This window comes from Thermobia domestica, chromosome 1, assembly GCF_964235325.1.
Source record: "Thermobia domestica chromosome 1, izTheDome1.hap1.1, whole genome shotgun sequence".
NCBI lineage: Eukaryota > Metazoa > Arthropoda > Insecta > Zygentoma > Lepismatidae > Thermobia > Thermobia domestica.
The window spans coordinates 385,752,277-385,771,483 of NC_137454.1; the positions used below are offsets into that span (position 1 = coordinate 385,752,277).

Here is a 19,207-nt window from a genome sequence, read left to right on the forward strand (position 1 = left end):
AGATAAAAGATAATCGAGAAGTGGAACAAAATCTCGCTAGACAACATTATTTTACACGAGATACCATTATCATGACTCACTTATCTGCTTTCGATTTCCAGCCATTAAGAAAATCGGCATTTATTTTAGCGTTTATAAATGGCTACAAACGGAAAGCTACTAGAAGACTCGTGATAATGGTACCTCATGGAAAATAATATTGTCTAGCGAGCACTTGTTCCACATTTCGATGTCTTTTATATATTTCAAGATATCACATAATTACTGTAAAATTAGCAGTATTTTAATTTCGCAGTGATTAAGCCTCTCAAGATGTTCTTTCTCTACTCAGACAGAATTAATTAGATGTTGAACCAACGATGTTATAAAATAGAGGATCTGCCTATACAACAAAATCTTGAAGCCATGTCACAGTTTCGTCACTCCTACCCTGCCCACTCGGCTTAATAAAATCGCAATGTTTTGAGCCAACATATATGGAGGATACGAAAGCAGCCAGTCAGACGTTGGCGGAAACGAGAGTAGCCAATCAGACGATGGCGGAAACGAGAGTAGCCAATCAGACGATGGCGGAAACGAAAGTAGCCAATCAGACGATGGCGGAAGCGAGAGTGGCCAATCAGACGTGCAGATGTTCGTTTTTTTCCCTTTATTGAGTTAATAGGATGAAGATACATATGGACAGATCCCCTATTTTATAACATCCCTGTGTTAAAGACAAATATCTTAAATAATAAACGTAATAAAATACACCGCTTTTTACTTTTTTTTCTTTCTTTATTTACGTATAGAACGAAAACACAGAAGGCGATTACCTCAATTGTCTAATGACAGGAATCTCCTACTTCTCACGGATAACTTTTTTCACTTCTTAAAACGTGTATTATTCTTAATTAAATAACCATTAGGCCAAAAAGAAATCTCAAAAATATAACATAATTATCTTAATAGAACTTGTATTATTTGTGTGTACAACGTAAAATTTGGTGCTGACATATTCCTTCATATGGATCTAAACATCTATAATTTTACCGGACTTCAACCAGACCAACGTATGTATTAACATTCAATAGATCCCTGTGAATTCGAAGAATAAAGTAGTGATTGATGCTGATTTTGTTTAGCACTGCGTAATGTTTCTACCCGTCAGGTATTAGACCAATTTATGCCAGGATAAGTAACAATCTCAAAGACACAGATCAAGTCGTTTCGTTATAATTTTTGAGAATTATATAGCTACGTAGTTGAAATTTTCGGTAAATCTGTCCGGTTATTTTAAAAATTAGTGTATTCACAGATTACAGAACTGAAGAGATGGTAATTGGTATTAAATAAGTCTGTAACGTAGCCAGATTTTTGTTTGCCGGAAGGTTTAACAGTCTCTTTCATAAACGACTGTTATAAATTATGAGATATTATTGTTACTAAGTACCCAAAAAGACGCAAAATAATCACCGCGCAAAGATAATAACATGAAATGAGATGCACTCGGATAATCAGAAATAACCTATCTTCAACACTTGGACGAACTATGAATCCCACGGTGGCAGAACTCAGCGGAATATGAAGCAAAGATGTCGTCCAGACCGTGGGTTACATTGCAGAGAGTTCGAAATCGTTGTTGTTGTAAGCTGTTGTCAAACGAATGGGGAAAATGATACTTCGGCAGTTCAATATCCGGAGAATATGGGAGGGATTTATGTTTTCCCCGACCAAATTGGGTAATGGTTTTCAATTGTGGCGTTAGCAACATGTGTCCTTGTCCTGAAGCAGAACACCCCTCTACAATTGAGAAGCACTACCCCTCTTTTTTTTTTATTTTATTTTTTTTACTTCTTTTATCCCACTTCCTTAATTTCCCAACCTGATGAAGGTGTACGTAAATGATTTCTAAATCGCAACTACATACATCTCTCATTGTCTTATATATTTGGTCATTTGCGCCTCCAATAGTGTTCGTTGGCGTCCCAATGTGATGCGTCTGAAGGGATTCGTCGCAGTTCTTAAATGTACGATCCTTTCATTTAGTATAACCCTACCCCCTATCAAATGTTTGGCACATTTTTCTTTCCAATTTAAACTCGTAAAGTATTTAGGTTAATATAACTATTTAGGGTTCCCATGTTTGACCTGCTTCACTAACACGTTTTATTTTCAGGTTTAAAAAAATGAAGGAAAAAGCTTAGACAGTGCGTGCGGAATCAACACTAGAAATCTGAAACAATTTCTTGGATACCTAACAATACTGCAATCTCATAAAGATATGACTAGTCTTGGAGGACTCTCTCTCCCTTTCGCGATTAATATCACTTCAAAAGTAAATGGTGCACATATCCAGAAATCAAACACAATATGTTCTTTACACATATCGTACACACAAATAATAGGATACTAATCATCCTCTAGCACCTGCAACTCCGAAAGCAGATCAGTCCTATTTATTACTCTCAACGTAGAGATGCTTCTTAAATAACTGAAAATATCCCTCCTTACAAAGGTGCACATGGTTATGTCTAAGACTTCCAAGAATTTTAATCTATCTTCGATACGTCGAAAGCACTCTCCACTTATTTGAAATAGCCCTTCTAAATCCAATACTTTCAGTTGGATACAATTTTTAACAATAGCCTCAACGCCAACGTCTGTGATTCTGAAACACCACCGGAGCGCTAAAGATTCAAGCCCACAACACTTTGTTGAGATACTTGCTAGAACACTGTCTTTCACTTTCGAACATTCAGAGAGATCCAAATGCTTTAAGTTTGACATGTTTTCTTGCTGAAATAAATTAGCCAAAGCTCTGGAAGATAAACGACTGCCTTTTATTAACTTCAAAGACTGTAACTGCAACTCTCCTATTATTTGCAAACATTCATTACTCATATTTTTACAACATGATATTTCCAAACAACGAAGGTTTTTGCATAATCCCAATTTGCAGAAAGAAGTATCTGTTAAATTACTGCCGCCGATTGTTAAACTTTCTAAAATATCTTTCCTTTGCTCTATCAAATACACTATATCTCCGTCGGTGATATTTACTACGTTATGAAGATTGACTTCCTTCAGAAGCTTGCAACTGTCCACTATTTTTCTCAGCGAAGATGTACTTAGATTTTCGCAATGTGAAAGATTTAAACTAGTTAGATATTGAAAACCTACAACTATCGGGTTATTTTGAAGACCAACAACTTTGGTACCTTCCAGATTTAGTTCACAAATATTAGGCCATTTTTCAACAATTTGAAGGAAAGTTTTCGTTCTGATGGCTTTACACGATGTTACAGATAATTTCCTAACGTTTGGGCACATCTCGCTTGCGAACATTAGAAAATGGTTTGGGTTATGGTGTTGGACACACAATGTCTCAATAAAAGGGATCGATCTAAGCATTTGAAGACCACTACGTACACTGCGATGTCTATCCAGGACGAGTTTTAAGTCCCTACTCAAAGACCGATCAGAAGCAAGTCTTTCCCAGCGCTGACAGACATTTCTTAGAACAAAACAGATCTCGTCAATGGAGAAATACAGAAATATCTGCAACAAGATCTCATCTGGTAAGTCATTAATTGATCTGGAGGAACTGCAGCCGCATTTGCCATGAACGTGTACAACTTCAGCTTCACTCATTGTCAAACTGAACGACAACTTCACATGACTTCAACAAATCCCAGGAATTGCCCTACAAGGAAGGAGAAAGCAACATCAGTAATTCTGAACTTCAATTCTGAAAACCACTTACAAATATTCAGAGTAGAAAAAAAAGTAAGTACTTACTAAAAATCGTTTACATATTAATACTTAAAGTGGTACAAATCTAACCATATTGTTATCTTTCCACTTGTACAGTATGACAGAGAATGGCGTTCAATGATACACTCTGCATGCTTTGCTCATTTACAGTTGGTTGTCCTGTCTCGCTGTACCGTAGATAGCTTAGTGTGTCACCAATTTCAGTGCGGTTATTTTTTATTAGTTTTCTTTTATTCTGGACAAATTAGCAATCCCTGATGCAAGTAATGAAGAGATCAAGCAAATTGCCACAATTTCTCTTAATAACGCTGTGATCGGAGAGATTTTGCTATGGTGATGCAAAGAGTTGGTCAACATGGCATAATCACATAATCACCATTGCAGAAGCAAATGAAACTGGGACGGTTTTAAACGTTGTAGAGGGAATGCAGATTGATAAAGAATATCTTTCTCCTTACTTTATGAATAATGCGGAAAAATTATCGTTGAATATAAAAATCCTTTAATTTTGATAAGAAAAAACATTAACACAAGTTAAAGGGTTAATTCCCAGTCTTGAAAATACAGTCGATGAAGCTAAGTTTTCTGTGTTGCCATGCTTGAAGAGCATTTACCACATGTGTACTCACGAATTTCCACTGAGTCATTTTTTTTCTGCGAAAATTAGTCTCATAAATCATAGATGGAAGTCTTTCTTTTCCATCACGGAAAACGGTTGAACTGTTTGAAATGAATTTTTGTATATAGTTAGTATTTACCTCGAGTTGGGTCACTATGATGTCACTTTGAATGAAATACGTATCGTAAGGGAGAGAGCGAGGGGGTTCAAAATTTACGCCAAAACCAAAATCTCTCTCAAACCCAAGCCAGAAAAAAAAAAAAAAAAATGAACACCCCAGCGCTTTCAGAAATTCAGTATTTAAGGTGGATGAGGGGAGGGAGGAGTTTCAGTTTTTAGCAAAAAATAACAGCTATATAGTCTAAAAATGCAGTTTTGAACAGATCTTACGTTGAGCTTTTTTTTTTTTTTTCACTTTGATTTAGATATGCATCGTAAGGGGGATGGAGTAGAAAGTTTCCCCGTCCTGCACGGGGAACGACCATTTTAGTTAGTAGAATCTAATACTAAAGAAGAGAAAAAGAACTTCACAACCTTGAACATTTAATAAGATAAGGAGGATCATGCTACCATTAGGCAGAAATCAACTTCGGAAACGTAACTTTATTTTTACATTGAAAGGAGTTTCAGTTGGTTTGGACATAAGAAAATGTCAAAGGACACATTTACAGATATTGCTGGTAAAGAATTAGTTGCTAGCATTGTTTTGTAGTTACGAAGGAATAAGATTAAGCCTACCTTCTGAAACTGTACATGCGGAAAATCTTCTACTATATAGGTGCACAGATGGTGGTGAAGCATTAATGAATTTCGTGTTACAGTGAGCCTAAAGTGTTATAAGGAACTGACACTACAAATTAAAGACAACAGCGTATCTAGCAGACACTCCCAGAAGTGGTTGTTAAGAGAAAATATTAGCACATGCAAAGACTATCAGGAACTAACATTTCAAACTGAAGACGACAAGGTCCCTAGCAGATACGCCAGAAGTGATTGTCAAAAGGAAATGTCAGTACACCCAAGGACTATCAAAAATTACCATCAGATTTATGACAATGGGTGGTCTGGCAGAGACTCCTAAAAATGATTGTCAAGAGAAAATATTAGTATACCCAAGGATAGCAGGAATTGCCATTCTAAACTGTAGACAACAGGTTTTTTTTAACAAATATTGTCAGACGTGGTCGATACGCCAGAGACAACGTTAGACTGGTTCAGATATTCACACGAAAAAAATAAATAAATAAAATAAAATAAAATAAAAATAAAAAAGCAAGACCGTTAAAGAAAGTAAACAAACTCAACATGCTATCCGAACTGTCATAGCAAATGTAGTTAACTCTTTCGTGGAAACCATATTACTGTAAGAATTACTGGGAGGAGAATACTGTCAAATGGAATACGAGGAAGTACAGGGACTGGTCGGAAACCTTTGAGCATGCAAGGTAATAGGGAAAGGGTTGTGATTAGTGGATACGAGAGGGCCACTGTGATGGTCAAGAATAAAACTCCCCGAATATTACAGTGTAGTATATGATATGATATAAAACCAGATCGTAAGTCCGATTCTTCTTGGGGACATAATGCAGAATGGTGCCTCACAATGCTAGAAAATAAATAGTATGGCCTCTTTATGTTCATCATTTTACATTTATGCAAGTTTGTGTCCCTCACTTTACTCCTTACGTCCGCCCCTGGCTTGACGAGTATTTTCCAGAACGTTGGATAGGTTATTGTAGTCGCCACAATGTCCTGATTTCACTTACGACTTCTTTCCGTGAGACTGAACTAAGAAAAGTGTTTATTGCACCGAACAACAAACTCTGGATTAGCTGGAGATAGCATTCGCTAACTCACTAACATACGTAGGATTTCTTTTTGCATACAAACTATCATTCTCAGACCTCATCAACAGTAGTTCCACTATAATCAACATATTAATAAATCTTACATTCAACTTTTAGTATGTACTTACTTTCTTCCACCCTTTAAACAACGAAAGAAACATTAATAAGTAATTTATACTGAGAACTGAGTTTAATGAAGACCAAACAGAAACAAAAAATTTCCTCTACCATCAATTTGGATGAAAATGAAACTAATATTTCTGTACAGACAACAAATAACAATGAAGTTACTTTCCCTTTTTATGAATTTGTTATAATTTTTAGAGGTTTTCAAACGTCCATTCGGTCCTCAAAAACTAACCAGTTCCGAAATCTTGCTAACCAAAGTACACTACTCATTCTTATTCAAACTTTAAACTGATCGAGAAGGGATTAATTCAGACTTTAAAATAACCACTGATTTTGTGTCGGTTCAATAAGCAATTACTAACCTTATTGAACAGTTTCTTTGGTGAAAAACCTTGTCTACAAGAAAGCATATTCTTGGAAATGTGATACTAATTCAATCGTACTTAGTTTCAAGAATATGGTTCCAAAGCTCACTCCGTCCATTCTTCTTTTTTTCTAATTTTAGCTTGTTCATTTGTAGTGAATGTACTACTGCGCATAGAAGACTGTCTATTCCTCAGAACTTGATATATGCCATCTTATAGAAAAGATATGTATGTAATATCTGACAGCTTGACATCTTGCTCTGTATTCTCATTTTTTTTTTCTTTCTTTCTTTTTCAAATTTCTGTAAATGAAGTGGAATAAGATCTGGAATTATACTCTTAAATTTTCTGCTATCACAAAACGTTACGTCAATATCTTACTTCATAAATTCTATACTATCATAGAAAAGTAAAACTTAATCTCTGAATCTGATGTTTTGCTTAAGTTTGGAATATAATTTAAAATACTTTACTCTTTTTCGAAATAGGAAAGTCTTAGAACTCACATGGAAGAAAAAGTATTTTTCAATGATTCAATCTTTCTTCGACTTCCGGATTCTTTCAAGAGGTTATTGACAGAAAATATGCATAGTTCGTATCAGAAGATTGTGTCTCTCATTAAAAATAACTTTGTTTATACACTATTCTTGTATATACATGAATTTTAGACTTTCAGACTATGGTATGCGTAAAGGTAGAAAGTATTATAGAATGATTGTTTGTTCATCTGTCGACAGGTGTATAAGAAGAAAGGTAAGAAATTCAGCAACCCCCAAAAATAGGTTTCATTTTTCCACCTATCCCTCTATCACTTCCGGTTTCGACACACAATTATATTTAAAATTTTATTGAATATCTTAGTTTCCATCAACTGCGTCCCTTATATGTCCAGTAAAAAGAGAAGTCTTAACATGAACTACCCTTTTATTCAGACCACTTGAAAATGAAGAAGTATCTGGTACTTAGAATGTATTTGATCGCTGACTATGATAGCAATTAGTGGGATATGTGTAGATAAACAGGACATAAAGAAATGGTGGTGCAGGCTGACTATGCCTAGTTTTGATAAATAATTCTTCCTGACAGTGCAATGGCAGACTGGGAAGCACTGGAAGGGACCACAGAAAGCGACACCTTACATGGTTCTTTCATACTCTCCGGATTTAGTCCTTTCGATTACAACCAATTCAAGAAATGTGAAGGGCTAAAATGCGAAACATACACTGATGCAGACGCCCTACTAGAAGTTGTCCATTATGCTGTTGCATACGCTTAAAGAACTAGTTTCAGCCGTAATTAAATTTCCATCACAGTAGCGCGGATACCAAAATTTTATAGAAACTAGCAGGAACTATTACTCTCTCCCCAAGGTCACAGCTGCAAAGAAAAGAGGGAAAGAACAAATAAACGGAAAAATACACGGATGAATTTCAAGTATTGTTTTAATCACAAACGAATTACCGTCTTCACGAAGTGCCTTTTGAAAATCCATACTCAGAATGTTGTGCACTGACTATACTCACTCAACAACAACAACAACAACAAAATTCTCATATCCGTCTCTTCATATTTATTCCTATCACTCTATGTATAGTTTTGTCTTTAAAAAATAAATAAATAATAAAATTAAAAAAAAAATTAAAATATCTAAATATCCAATACTCTATTTAGTTGCCGAACATGTTCGCTTACTTAGAGACAAGGACGCAGGCTGAAAGTGTCTGAGAATAAAATTCTGAGGCGAATGTTCGCACCCAAGAGAGATGAGAATGCGAAATGAGAGACTTCCCAATGAGGAACTGCGTAATTTATATTGTTTTCCTAACAAATTAGGGTCACTAAGTCCAAGACGCTAGGCAGATCATGTAGTGAACGAAACTGCGAACTCGATCAAAATTTTAACTGGAAATACAATCGGAGAAAGACCATTAGAACGATCTAGGTGGAAATGGGAGAACAATATTAAGTGAAACTCTCAGAATTAGGAATACAATGTAGAAACTGAATCCAGTCGGCTGAAAACAGAAGTCGATGGAAAGGCTTTTCTGAATGCAGCATTGAGCCTCCGGGTTCCACAGGCCGTAAAGTTTATTTAGTTATAATGTGGCTTGAAATAAAGATTTCAACTGGCTAAAAATGATCCCCACTTGTCAGATATAATTCTCCTTATGGATAAGAACACGGGACTTTTCACGTGGGTTGCTTTTTGCAACGAGACTGTACACTCATTAATATACCTATGAGTTCCGAAAGAAGTCGAAACGTACTATAGCAGATTTTGACCAATGGATGGTGGATACTGCTTTGATTTTCAAAAACTTAAAAACAAACAACTTACAGAGCATAACCAACAAACTATTGTATTGAAATGAAACTATTCTGTGGATCGGAAATAGGGGGAAGGGGTGGCAATCAACTGCTCCCCATTACGTGTTTATGCATCACGATTTTAAAAAAATCAATGCCTCTTACGTAAGCTCTTTTTATTTTACATCAGGTGGTTTTGGCTTTGAAATCGTTTCTTACGACCTATACTTCTTGTCGCAACATTCTAACAAGGAAGCCAGCAGAAGAAACGCGAAACACTATACTTATACATATAAATTTCATTATTTTACACCAGGGTCATCATAGGGGACTAAATATTTTAGTTCGGCGATACGCATTTTGTCTTTGCTCTGTTTACCTCCTAAAATGGACACACACTGATGTGTTACTGGATTCAAAGTTGAAATTTTGTTCCCTATTCTATACATTGGAAAAAAAAAGTTTAATTTGCTTGAGCTATTTATAGTTTATAGTTAATCCTTATCTTCTTTGTTTTATTAGAAAACAGAAAGAGTGAAAAGAATGGGAATTATGAACGGAGTTCTGAGTTATTGCGCAGGGGAGGGGTTGAAACTTAAATCCGCCACTGTGTTGACCATTCTTGAAACTTCCATGTTCCTATTATATCTCTTTACTTACAATCAGATTAAGTCTCCAATATCTTGAAATAATCTTTCTTTTTTAATCTCGTAAAAGTGATTCTTCATTCCCACCAAAAACTAACAGAAAAACTAGTCGATAAAGCTCGTACATGGTGCCACCAGGTCGGTGGAATATACAGCATTTCCCCCTCTTGAAGAACACACTCCCATCCTTTAGCCTTCTCATATTCTGGATGATTTTGCAAATCCGGATTTTCTGGGTCCACGCAACTAGTGTTGGAGAGAAGTCGTGTGGGATGAGGATACAGGTGTTTGGTGTCTTCTGGTGAAAATAAAAGCACACGTTTTTGTCCTACAACTTGAGCTAAGAAGTTATGTTTGGGATCATGATGAAGTGGAGAGACGGTTCCTCCTGGGCCGAACCACGCATTCACTTCAACATCTTCATTCTCACCAAGGCAACAGTACTCTGGTTCTCGTATATCTTTCCGCAATTCAGGGATTTGGTCAAATAAAGGATGCTGGGCAAGATATCCAAGGGTTGATTCTTCTTCATGTCTTTTTAACACGAAAGTATCGATGAAGTCCGACAGGGTCATTAGAGTTTGACTCCATTCAGGATCCACATAGTGAGCACCGACTTCCACGGGGACAGTTCGATGTCCTGCAACACTGCGAACGTACTCAATACTCCATTTCGTAGACGCTGGCCAATGCTCCATACATTTTTGTAGTTTCACTGGCATCAAACGAGTAAAATATTCAGCGCAAAAACGTTCCAAAGACGGCTTCTCTAATACAGGAACTTCTTGAAACTCGCTTACTTTGCTTACTGGTGGCAATGTGGACCCTGGTACTGGATGAGATACAGTGGAAACATTTACATTACTATTCACTTCACAATTTAAATTTTCATTTAGTATTTCAGCAACTGCCGTTAGTCCTCTGCCAGGTAAAGGAGCTCCTAACAATAAACCCAGATCACACGCTACCAAAGCTGACTCAAGAGTTTTGCTCGCACAGTCACTTCCAATCCATGTGATCAATATAACTTTAAGAAAACTACAATAAGAGTACAACTGTCTATACGACAACGGAACATCTTTCCAATGACCAGTATTAAGACGTTCCCACACGAAATCAAGAGCTACCTGGCACAAGCGAAGCGCTTCTTCTTTTTGCTGTGAATCACAGTCCTTCACAGTGACTTCTACCCTCCGAACAAGATGCAACACGGAACTTTCTGTTTCTGAAATGGACGAAACTGCTTCTGACAAGGACGGTAATAACTGTTGCAACTTTGTTACTAGATCTGAAAATACAAATTTCGTGACACTAAAAGAAATATTCAATACAACTCAATGTGCAAAAGCAATTTGAGACTTAAAACAAAAACCGATCAAGCTTTTTTTTTTTTTTAATCCAAGTAGCACAACGGATTATCTGAATATAGTAATTAAAGGGGAAAAAACGAGATAATATATTTCCTTTCACCTCAAACATACATACGCATGCCATATTTTTCAATGTTGTTATTCAATTTTCCAAAAGAGCATTTTTTTAAACAAATAAACACTACACCCAAGATGATATACCACACTCGTCTACTGTCTCAGTATTCTGCTAATGCAGCTAGGTGGGACTGTAGAACAGGGATAAGACAGCCAGTTCCTTTCTCCTATGTCTGGGAGGGTAAATAGGAAATTATAAGTTCATTACAAAGATATTCTCCTGCACACACTAATTAACATTCCTTTCCGAAATTCTAACTTCTCAATGGCAAGAAATCAAATCTTTCAGAGAGACTAGTACAATGTAGGACATCCAAATTGTTATGATATACCTATTTTCATAATGCATATAGTACACTCTGCTATCAAAACTATAAATTTACTCCACAACCTTTCGTCAAAAACAGACATTAAATATATCTTAGCCGGAAGAATATGAATATATATATATATAAAGAATATCCAAGAATACAAGTAAATTTCAAGTGGTCATTTAGCCTTTTGTACAGGAACTACATTTTTCTTTCTTTTTCCATTTAGGAAAAACTCTCACTACATCAGACTATGCCTGAAGGAGTCTATCCAGTTGCAATGATGTGAAACGGCTTTGGGGGAGATGGCTGAAATTTAGCTGAAATGTAGAAGAAACTATGTAGATTCTATATTCTAAAAGCAAGTTGTCCTAAAATGGATGAAAATTAATTTAAAAATCACGAAACATGAACATTAAAGTCAATGGCAAACCACTGAAAAAAGTGGTCTTCTACATATCTCAAAAAATTATAATAAGGAGATGACTAATTGAAAGCTTATTCCGAAGACATAATAAAGAGCTTAAAAACGATGTATAGCACGTAAGGTAAGTATGAATAGAACATTGGCAAAATTCAAGTTGTTTCAGTAAAATCAATAATAATGCTAAAGTATATGCATCTTCTGTGAATTATTCATGGTGCCCCACGCGAAGGTTACGTGCTTGAAATATCTCATATCTGGGTTTAGAATCCCAGACTCGACTTAGCACGCAACGTGACTTTTGACTTAATCACGTGACAGTGTGGGAAACTGGCTAGACCCTTTTACGGAGTAAATTCCTTCAATTTTTATTTTCAACTATTTCGGAAATATCCTTTTTTCTTTAATATATATCGTTAATGTGTTTAAATGATCTTAGCAACTCATGAAATTTTGTAAACCTACCATAAATTGAACACTACAAGTCAAAATTCTCATGGAAGATACGGGGGAAAAATAAAATTATAACGCATGAACCTAGGAATGCTAGGATTCATAGAAGTTTAATCACAATTTAAGCGTCTACTCCAAACTCTTGCCACAAAGAATTCTTGAAATGATAAACCATAAGGCTGATTATACGCACTAACAATTTTCTCTTTATTTCATTTTAATCTATAACAACAGGTGTATATCCATAAGTAAAAGGTAACAGTTAATTCATAAACAAAACACGTCACATTTCCAAATACAAATACGGGTAATTGTTTTAATAAACATAATAGCAATATCTAGACACAAAATGATAACAGCAAAAGCTTTTTATTTCAAAATTGTCAGACATTGTATTCTACGTACGATAAACAGATATATAAATCAGTTACTATGCCATAAATAAGATTATCAAAATTATTACATATCGCCACAAAGCAGTTAATAGGTCTGTAGCTAATTATAAATAAAATCGGAATAAATGAATAATCAAAAGAAAGATAACACATAAGCAAAAGGCTTATTGGATTACTTCAAGTTTTGTGTAAAATTTACATATCAAAGAGTTCATATACTAATTTTAACCTTGCATGCTACGAAAATTAAGGATAAAACAATAGCTATAAAACTGTTTCCGGAACACAATTATGGCCAAGATCAGCAATATTTATAATTTGAAAGAATCGGTTTTATGGTAAAAATATTAATGAGGGCTCTTAATTAGAAGAAGAAAAACTTTTTCAACTTTACTGATTTGTGAATTGAAAATCTACAATATACTTACGATGTGAACTTGAATTTTGAAATATTGTTAATATACCTCAGTTTTATACAGAACTAAAAGAACTAAGCATTATGAATAGTTCCTTATTACGTGTTCTTACAACTTGAATTAATTTTGATTGGCCGTTCCCAGATGAATTGATAATTCAGTATTAGGTAAATCAGCAGAAATCATGTTACTATGACATGGCCCAGATCATGATTATTTCCTATTCAATCATCCTATTAAATTGCTACATATTGAGGTGGCTCTTACACCTCTCACTCTCTATTCCGATCGTTCTCTACCTTTTTTTTAAAACAAAAATCTGATCTTCAGTTAATTGCTGATTAATACGCCTCGAATTATAAATGTTTGTTCTCACGTGTGAGCTGGGATTATTTCGTATAAATGTAATTAGAATTAGCATCGAATTATTTCATCAGCCAGGATTAAGCTTTGAATATCCATTTCGATGTTAGGAGGACACTCTAGATGGTAACACTCATACGGAACACCTGAGACAAAGGACTTACCTGGCACCCTTGTTTATCTCCTTGAATGGACATATATAGTTATACTTTCTTATCTTTGATACAACTATCCATTATACAGTGATAGTTTCCCTTCTTTTGCTGTACCACCCTTCTACCTATCTCAGCTATTAGGGGATACAAATTTTAGTGTGAGTAAAATGGTTTTAGTATTTTCGAATTATCTTAAGTGAATTTCATTAATATTAATAAATTCACTAACTCCAATTTATTAAAAGATAGTCTATAATTCTAATTTATAAATCTTCTTACACACTATTCTTGAGTGTGTGTGTGTGTAAATATTTCAAGTTAAAAAAACATTTCTGTCCATGTACAGCTATTGGACACAAACTGAAACATCTGGTAGAAAGCCATACGTTGTATTTAATAAGGTGTTGGGACGCCTTTCGCGGCCAGTACAGTGGCAACACGACTTCGGAAAGATTGACCGAGTTCCTGCACCGTTTGCCGAGGGATTTTCAGACACTTTTTCTGGAGTGCAGTGACAAGTTCAGCACGTGCACGTAGTAGAGGGAAACGTTTTCTCACTCGATTCTCTAACAAACCCCATACAGGCTCAATATAGTTGAGATCCAGCGACTGAGCGGGCCATGGCAGATGTTCAATCTCACTGTCATGCTCATTGAAGCACTCTGTGGCAAGTTAAGCAGTTATCATCCTGAAACACTGCACCACCGTCTGGGAAGTGTGTTCGAACCATAGTGTGTAAATGCTCCTCCAGAATGTTCCAGAGACACGACCCCCTAGAACAATGAAATGAAATGAAATGAAATTTTTGAGTTTTACGTCCCACGGTTATGCCGGTTAGGCTAAAGGAGACGGTGATGATGAGTAATGAATGAAATGCTGGAATGAAGAACGTGGGAGGAAACGGAAGAACCCCGAGAAAACCCACGCACACGGTGTTTGTCCACCACAAAGTTCACTTGGCGGGGGCTGGGATCGAACCCGGGACCCCAAGCACCAGAGGTGAACGCTCTACCACTGAGCCACCGCGGCCCCCCCTAGAACAATTAGTGGGCCCAAAGTCTGCCACGATATTTCACCACAAACCATTATGAGTCTACTTCCATGTTTGACTATGGATGCAGAGCAGCCTGAGTTGTAAGCATCACACTCTCCCTGTTGTTTGGAAAACAGTATAGCTGCACTCATCCGAGAATATGACAAGTTTTAGGTCATCCAACGTCCAGGTTTTGTGCTTCTGGCAGTACCGAACCCGCTTTGCGGCACTTGTGCTACTGGTGAAAGACTTCGGTAATCATAAATTACGGAGAAAATTTTTTACTATCGAACTACAAACATATCGTAAAACTTCTATTCATACATATCTTCCGTATGGAGGCAAGTTTTCCTTAAATGCGATGAGAAAGAGGTGAGGACAGCCTCGATGCCGTTCGCAGAATTTGTCTTTTTTGGATGTTCTAACGTATGAGAATTTTCATTTACTGGCGTTTTGTCTTATTAACAGAAGTGAATTTGTTTAAGTTATGAAGCACCGTACTTTTCTTTATGCGTTTCTGAAAGTTTATAACTTAAAAATCTACAAGCATAATGAAGAAATGAAACATAAAAGAGGATTCTGGAACTTCTAACAGTTCAAGTCCACCTGCCAGCTCAACGCAATGTCCATCATTAACAAGTCCACTTCACCTGAACGAAAACCTTATTACTTCACGTCTGTTTCCAACTTTCAAACACAGAAAATACATATTTACTTCAAAACTACATGTCTAGAATTTCCATCTTTTCGTACGAATATAACTCTACTCGTTCACTACGTGTATTCTGAAACATTGAATGAATTGTCTTGTACACTCATGTCCAAAATGAATGTCGCATATCTATAACTGTCTTCTTATGAGAATATAACTTGATAATGATTTTGCACGGTACTTTTAATATTGATACTGTGTGTATAATCGGGAAATGTATATTTGTGATAAATTTCATAGGAAAAGAATTATAAATACGAAAATTAGAATGAGTAAAACAAAATGTTGCTAAACGAACAAGAAAGTTTTATTTTCGTTTTATTATTCTTATTTACTAGTCTTTTGACATGAAATTTGCCACATACTTGTCCTTGCCGATTATACACATACTAACATTATAAGAAATACCGGGCGAATTCGTTATCAAATTATATTCCACAACATATTTATAGACATGCGACAATAATTTTGGACATGAGTGTACGTTGATGTTTTGAATTCATCATCATCATCATAGATTTTCTGCCATTACTAGCAGGTCATTTTCCGCAACTAAGAAGGTTCCATGCTCCACAGTCTTCCGCTGATCTCTTATCTTCACGTACGATTTTTGTCTGTTTTGATTAATTGTAGTCTTCTTCGTCCCCTCCCTCTCTTTCCTGTCACCATACTCTTGTTGGTTTACATATCGGTTTATATATAAGTTTCTAATGAGTCTGCGATCTTTCCATTACAATCCAGCTTTTACTAGAACTTCCACTAACAACCCCCAATTCACATGGTCAAAAGCCTTTTTCTAGAACAATAAATACAACATACACCACTTTTCCTTTTTTCTATAAAACTTTCACCGATCACTCTTTATTAAGGGTGGCTGGATTAAGGGTTGTAAAAAATAAATTTGTATATAGGTACTTCAAAGTTTTGTTCTAAGAACCCGTAATTAAAATAATAGCAGGAGGTAGTTAGAAATAGTTAAAAATAGAAGAAAACCCCTAACCTAAAAAGATATAATCCACTACTTCAATGATTACACAGAGGACTGGAGGAAGACAGAGTTACTGCTAAATTTACATGCACTGTTAAAGTATTATAGTCTCCTGTTCACAAACAAGCCTCCACTTAACACAGCCAAATGTAAACAATAATCTGATTATTAAAAAACATAATACATTATTATTATTCATGTTCTGAAATCAACGATTTTGTGTTTTCTGTAGAGTTTTCATCAGAAAATAACATGGCATAATGTCACAGACATCAAAATAGTTAATCTTTTTTAATTTTATTACAATGATGTATTCGATACGCATATCTAACAGCACGCAAATCTTAATCCGATTCACATTACACAAACTCAAGGTAGCAGAAATGAAAATGTGGCAACTTAGTAAAAACGCTGTAAATTCATATATATGTTGTGTTTTGTTTCATTGTTGTTCTTTGTAAGTTTCGGTGACTATTTACTCTGGTACCCTTCTCAGAACACTCACAATAGTTGGAGTGAAGAAACTGTATGTATTGTAGAAGACAAGTTACACAAACGAAAATAATTCCAACTTGGTAAACTTAAAAACTTCTACGTAGCAATCCTAAACTGTAAAGTTTAGTTTAATCTTTTCCTGTATTCAATTTTTATCGGTGTTCCCACACGCTGAATTCTCTTAAGAGCCTGCCATACCAAAGATAATACAAAATTTACCATTTTTCTTTTGCTTGTTTATTCATAAGTGAAAGGAGATAATGAAATGCAACTTACCACAATCATAGATAATGTTATTCTACAACTGAAAATATGAACCTGAAGAACTTTAAGTGTTACCATCAATAGAAATTACAGTGTTGTCAGAATAACATTTCTTCCAAAATCTAAGGTAAGGCAGCGACTAGAGGAACGAACTCAATTGCATTTGATTACATATCATGTTGTTTTGGTATCCTGTGAACTATAGTAACTACATGTTGAAACTATTTTGTTTACTACAAACTAAATACAATTATTATTTAAAAAGTAGTTCACATGATTCCAAGACAACATGATACGTTACCAAATGCAGTTGAGTTCGTTCTTCTAGTCGCTATCTTAACTTAGATTTTGGGGAAATGTTATTCTGGCAACACTGTAATTTCTATAGATAACAACACTGAAAACTCTTCCGGATCATATTTTCTGTTGTAGAATAACATTATCTATAATTGCGGTAAATTGCATTTCATTGTCTCCTTTCACTTATGAAAAACAAGCAAAAGAAAAATTGTAAATTTTGTATTAATTTCAGTATGTCAGGCTCTTAAATTATCAAACTGTAAAATTTTAGATAACCAACTTTTGTGATAAAATGCGCACTGTGTTCATCAGCAAAACTGTCTATAATTATATCCCATTTTTAATTTAAATTACATCTCTCTAATTAATACAGAACGTAGGTGAATTTAGGCTTAGGTTTTAGATACATCTCTAATCTAAGCGGGACATAGTATAATAAAACAAGGGACGTTTGCACCTTAATATTGTAACCACTTATAAGTTAAATCGTGTAAGAAGTAACAGTGGACGCTGTAGCGAAGCGAAACATACCATACACAACAATGAAATAGTCTCTTTCACACGTTCGTTAGTTATTACAATATTAAAGATGTACAAGGAATTCACTCGATACATATTTGTTTTTACCTTAGCATGATAATGACAATTAAAATACACACCTTTTAAAATTAGTAAAATACATAATTTGTATAAAATAAAATAAAAATATAACACAAAAAATAGCGTGTTTTATATTTCACATTCAGTGCTTTTCGAGCTAACTTCGTTTCACTGCAAACCATGTAATGGTTATGTACAACATAAAGCCTCCTGACTAGCGCTTTTATCAATTATTTTGATTTCTTAAAACTCATCTACTGGTCCCACATTTCTATGTGTATAAAGTACAAACATAAATCTGTATAGGGACAATTTTCGAAATGCTTGTAAGCTTCCCTTTTTGACTTCAGAGTTCTCTAAGATGATTACGTTATAACAACTCTTATCACTATCAATAGTAGTAATAAAAAATGGCACTTAAATACATGAGTTTAAACTTAACATATAAAATACAAGACAATTCTTGAAACACAGCGCGGTAACATTTACTCCCAACTAAGAATATTATTGAGCTAGTTCACAAATATTATATATATATATATATATATATATATATATAATTTCTGTTACTTGAAGATCTCTGTTACTGTCACACGATACGAAATATTTAGAATCTCACGTAATATGTATATATATAAAACTCTTCGAAACTCTGTAACTAAAACACGTCTCAAGTATTATTCAAGCTATTTCTGAACTTTATACCCTAATTAGAACAATAAATGCTGACGAGAGTAAATAGTACAATATTTATGACAATATTGCGAGCGGTGATGACATTTAATGAGAAAAGCAAAAAGGCTAATACTCAAGGCAAAAATAATAATAATAATAATAATAATAATAATAATAATAATAATAATAATAATAATAATAATGACAGTTTTCTTCTACATAGAACAAGTAGCGCTTTCGCATCGGCTTGCTTAAAATTCAAAAAGGATTTAAAAACACGAAGGAGACTATAGAAGGATAAAAAGTAATTCTTAAAAGGATTCAGAAATGTAAAAAAACAAACCTTTTGTCAAAAATTAAACACATGGGAATAGGCACTTACTGTCACTGTACACTGCTGTTCACTGTCTTCTTGCTTTCCAAAGAATATTTGCACTAGAATAACTGAACATGTTCGTACTTGGAA

General features: G+C 34.9%; 2 protein-coding genes across 2 annotated transcripts; both read right to left on the minus strand.

The window, feature by feature from the left end:
- Window positions 1-2,391: 2,391 nt before the first annotated feature.
- LOC145682797 (S-phase kinase-associated protein 2-like) lies at window positions 2,392-3,633 on the minus strand. Its single transcript, XM_081754169.1, has one exon. The coding sequence runs from the start codon at window positions 3,631-3,633 to the stop codon at window positions 2,392-2,394; it is 1,242 nt and encodes a 413-aa protein (XP_081610295.1).
- Window positions 3,551-14,859, minus strand: JMJD5 (Jumonji domain containing 5). Its single transcript, XM_081754172.1, has 3 exons — window positions 14,772-14,859; window positions 9,684-10,958; window positions 3,551-3,685 (listed from the first exon to the last, which is right to left on the minus strand). The coding sequence occupies exons 1-2, from the start codon at window positions 14,857-14,859 to the stop codon at window positions 9,748-9,750; spliced, it is 1,299 nt and encodes a 432-aa protein (XP_081610298.1). The 3' UTR covers window positions 3,551-3,685; window positions 9,684-9,747.
- Window positions 14,860-19,207: the final 4,348 nt, after the last annotated feature.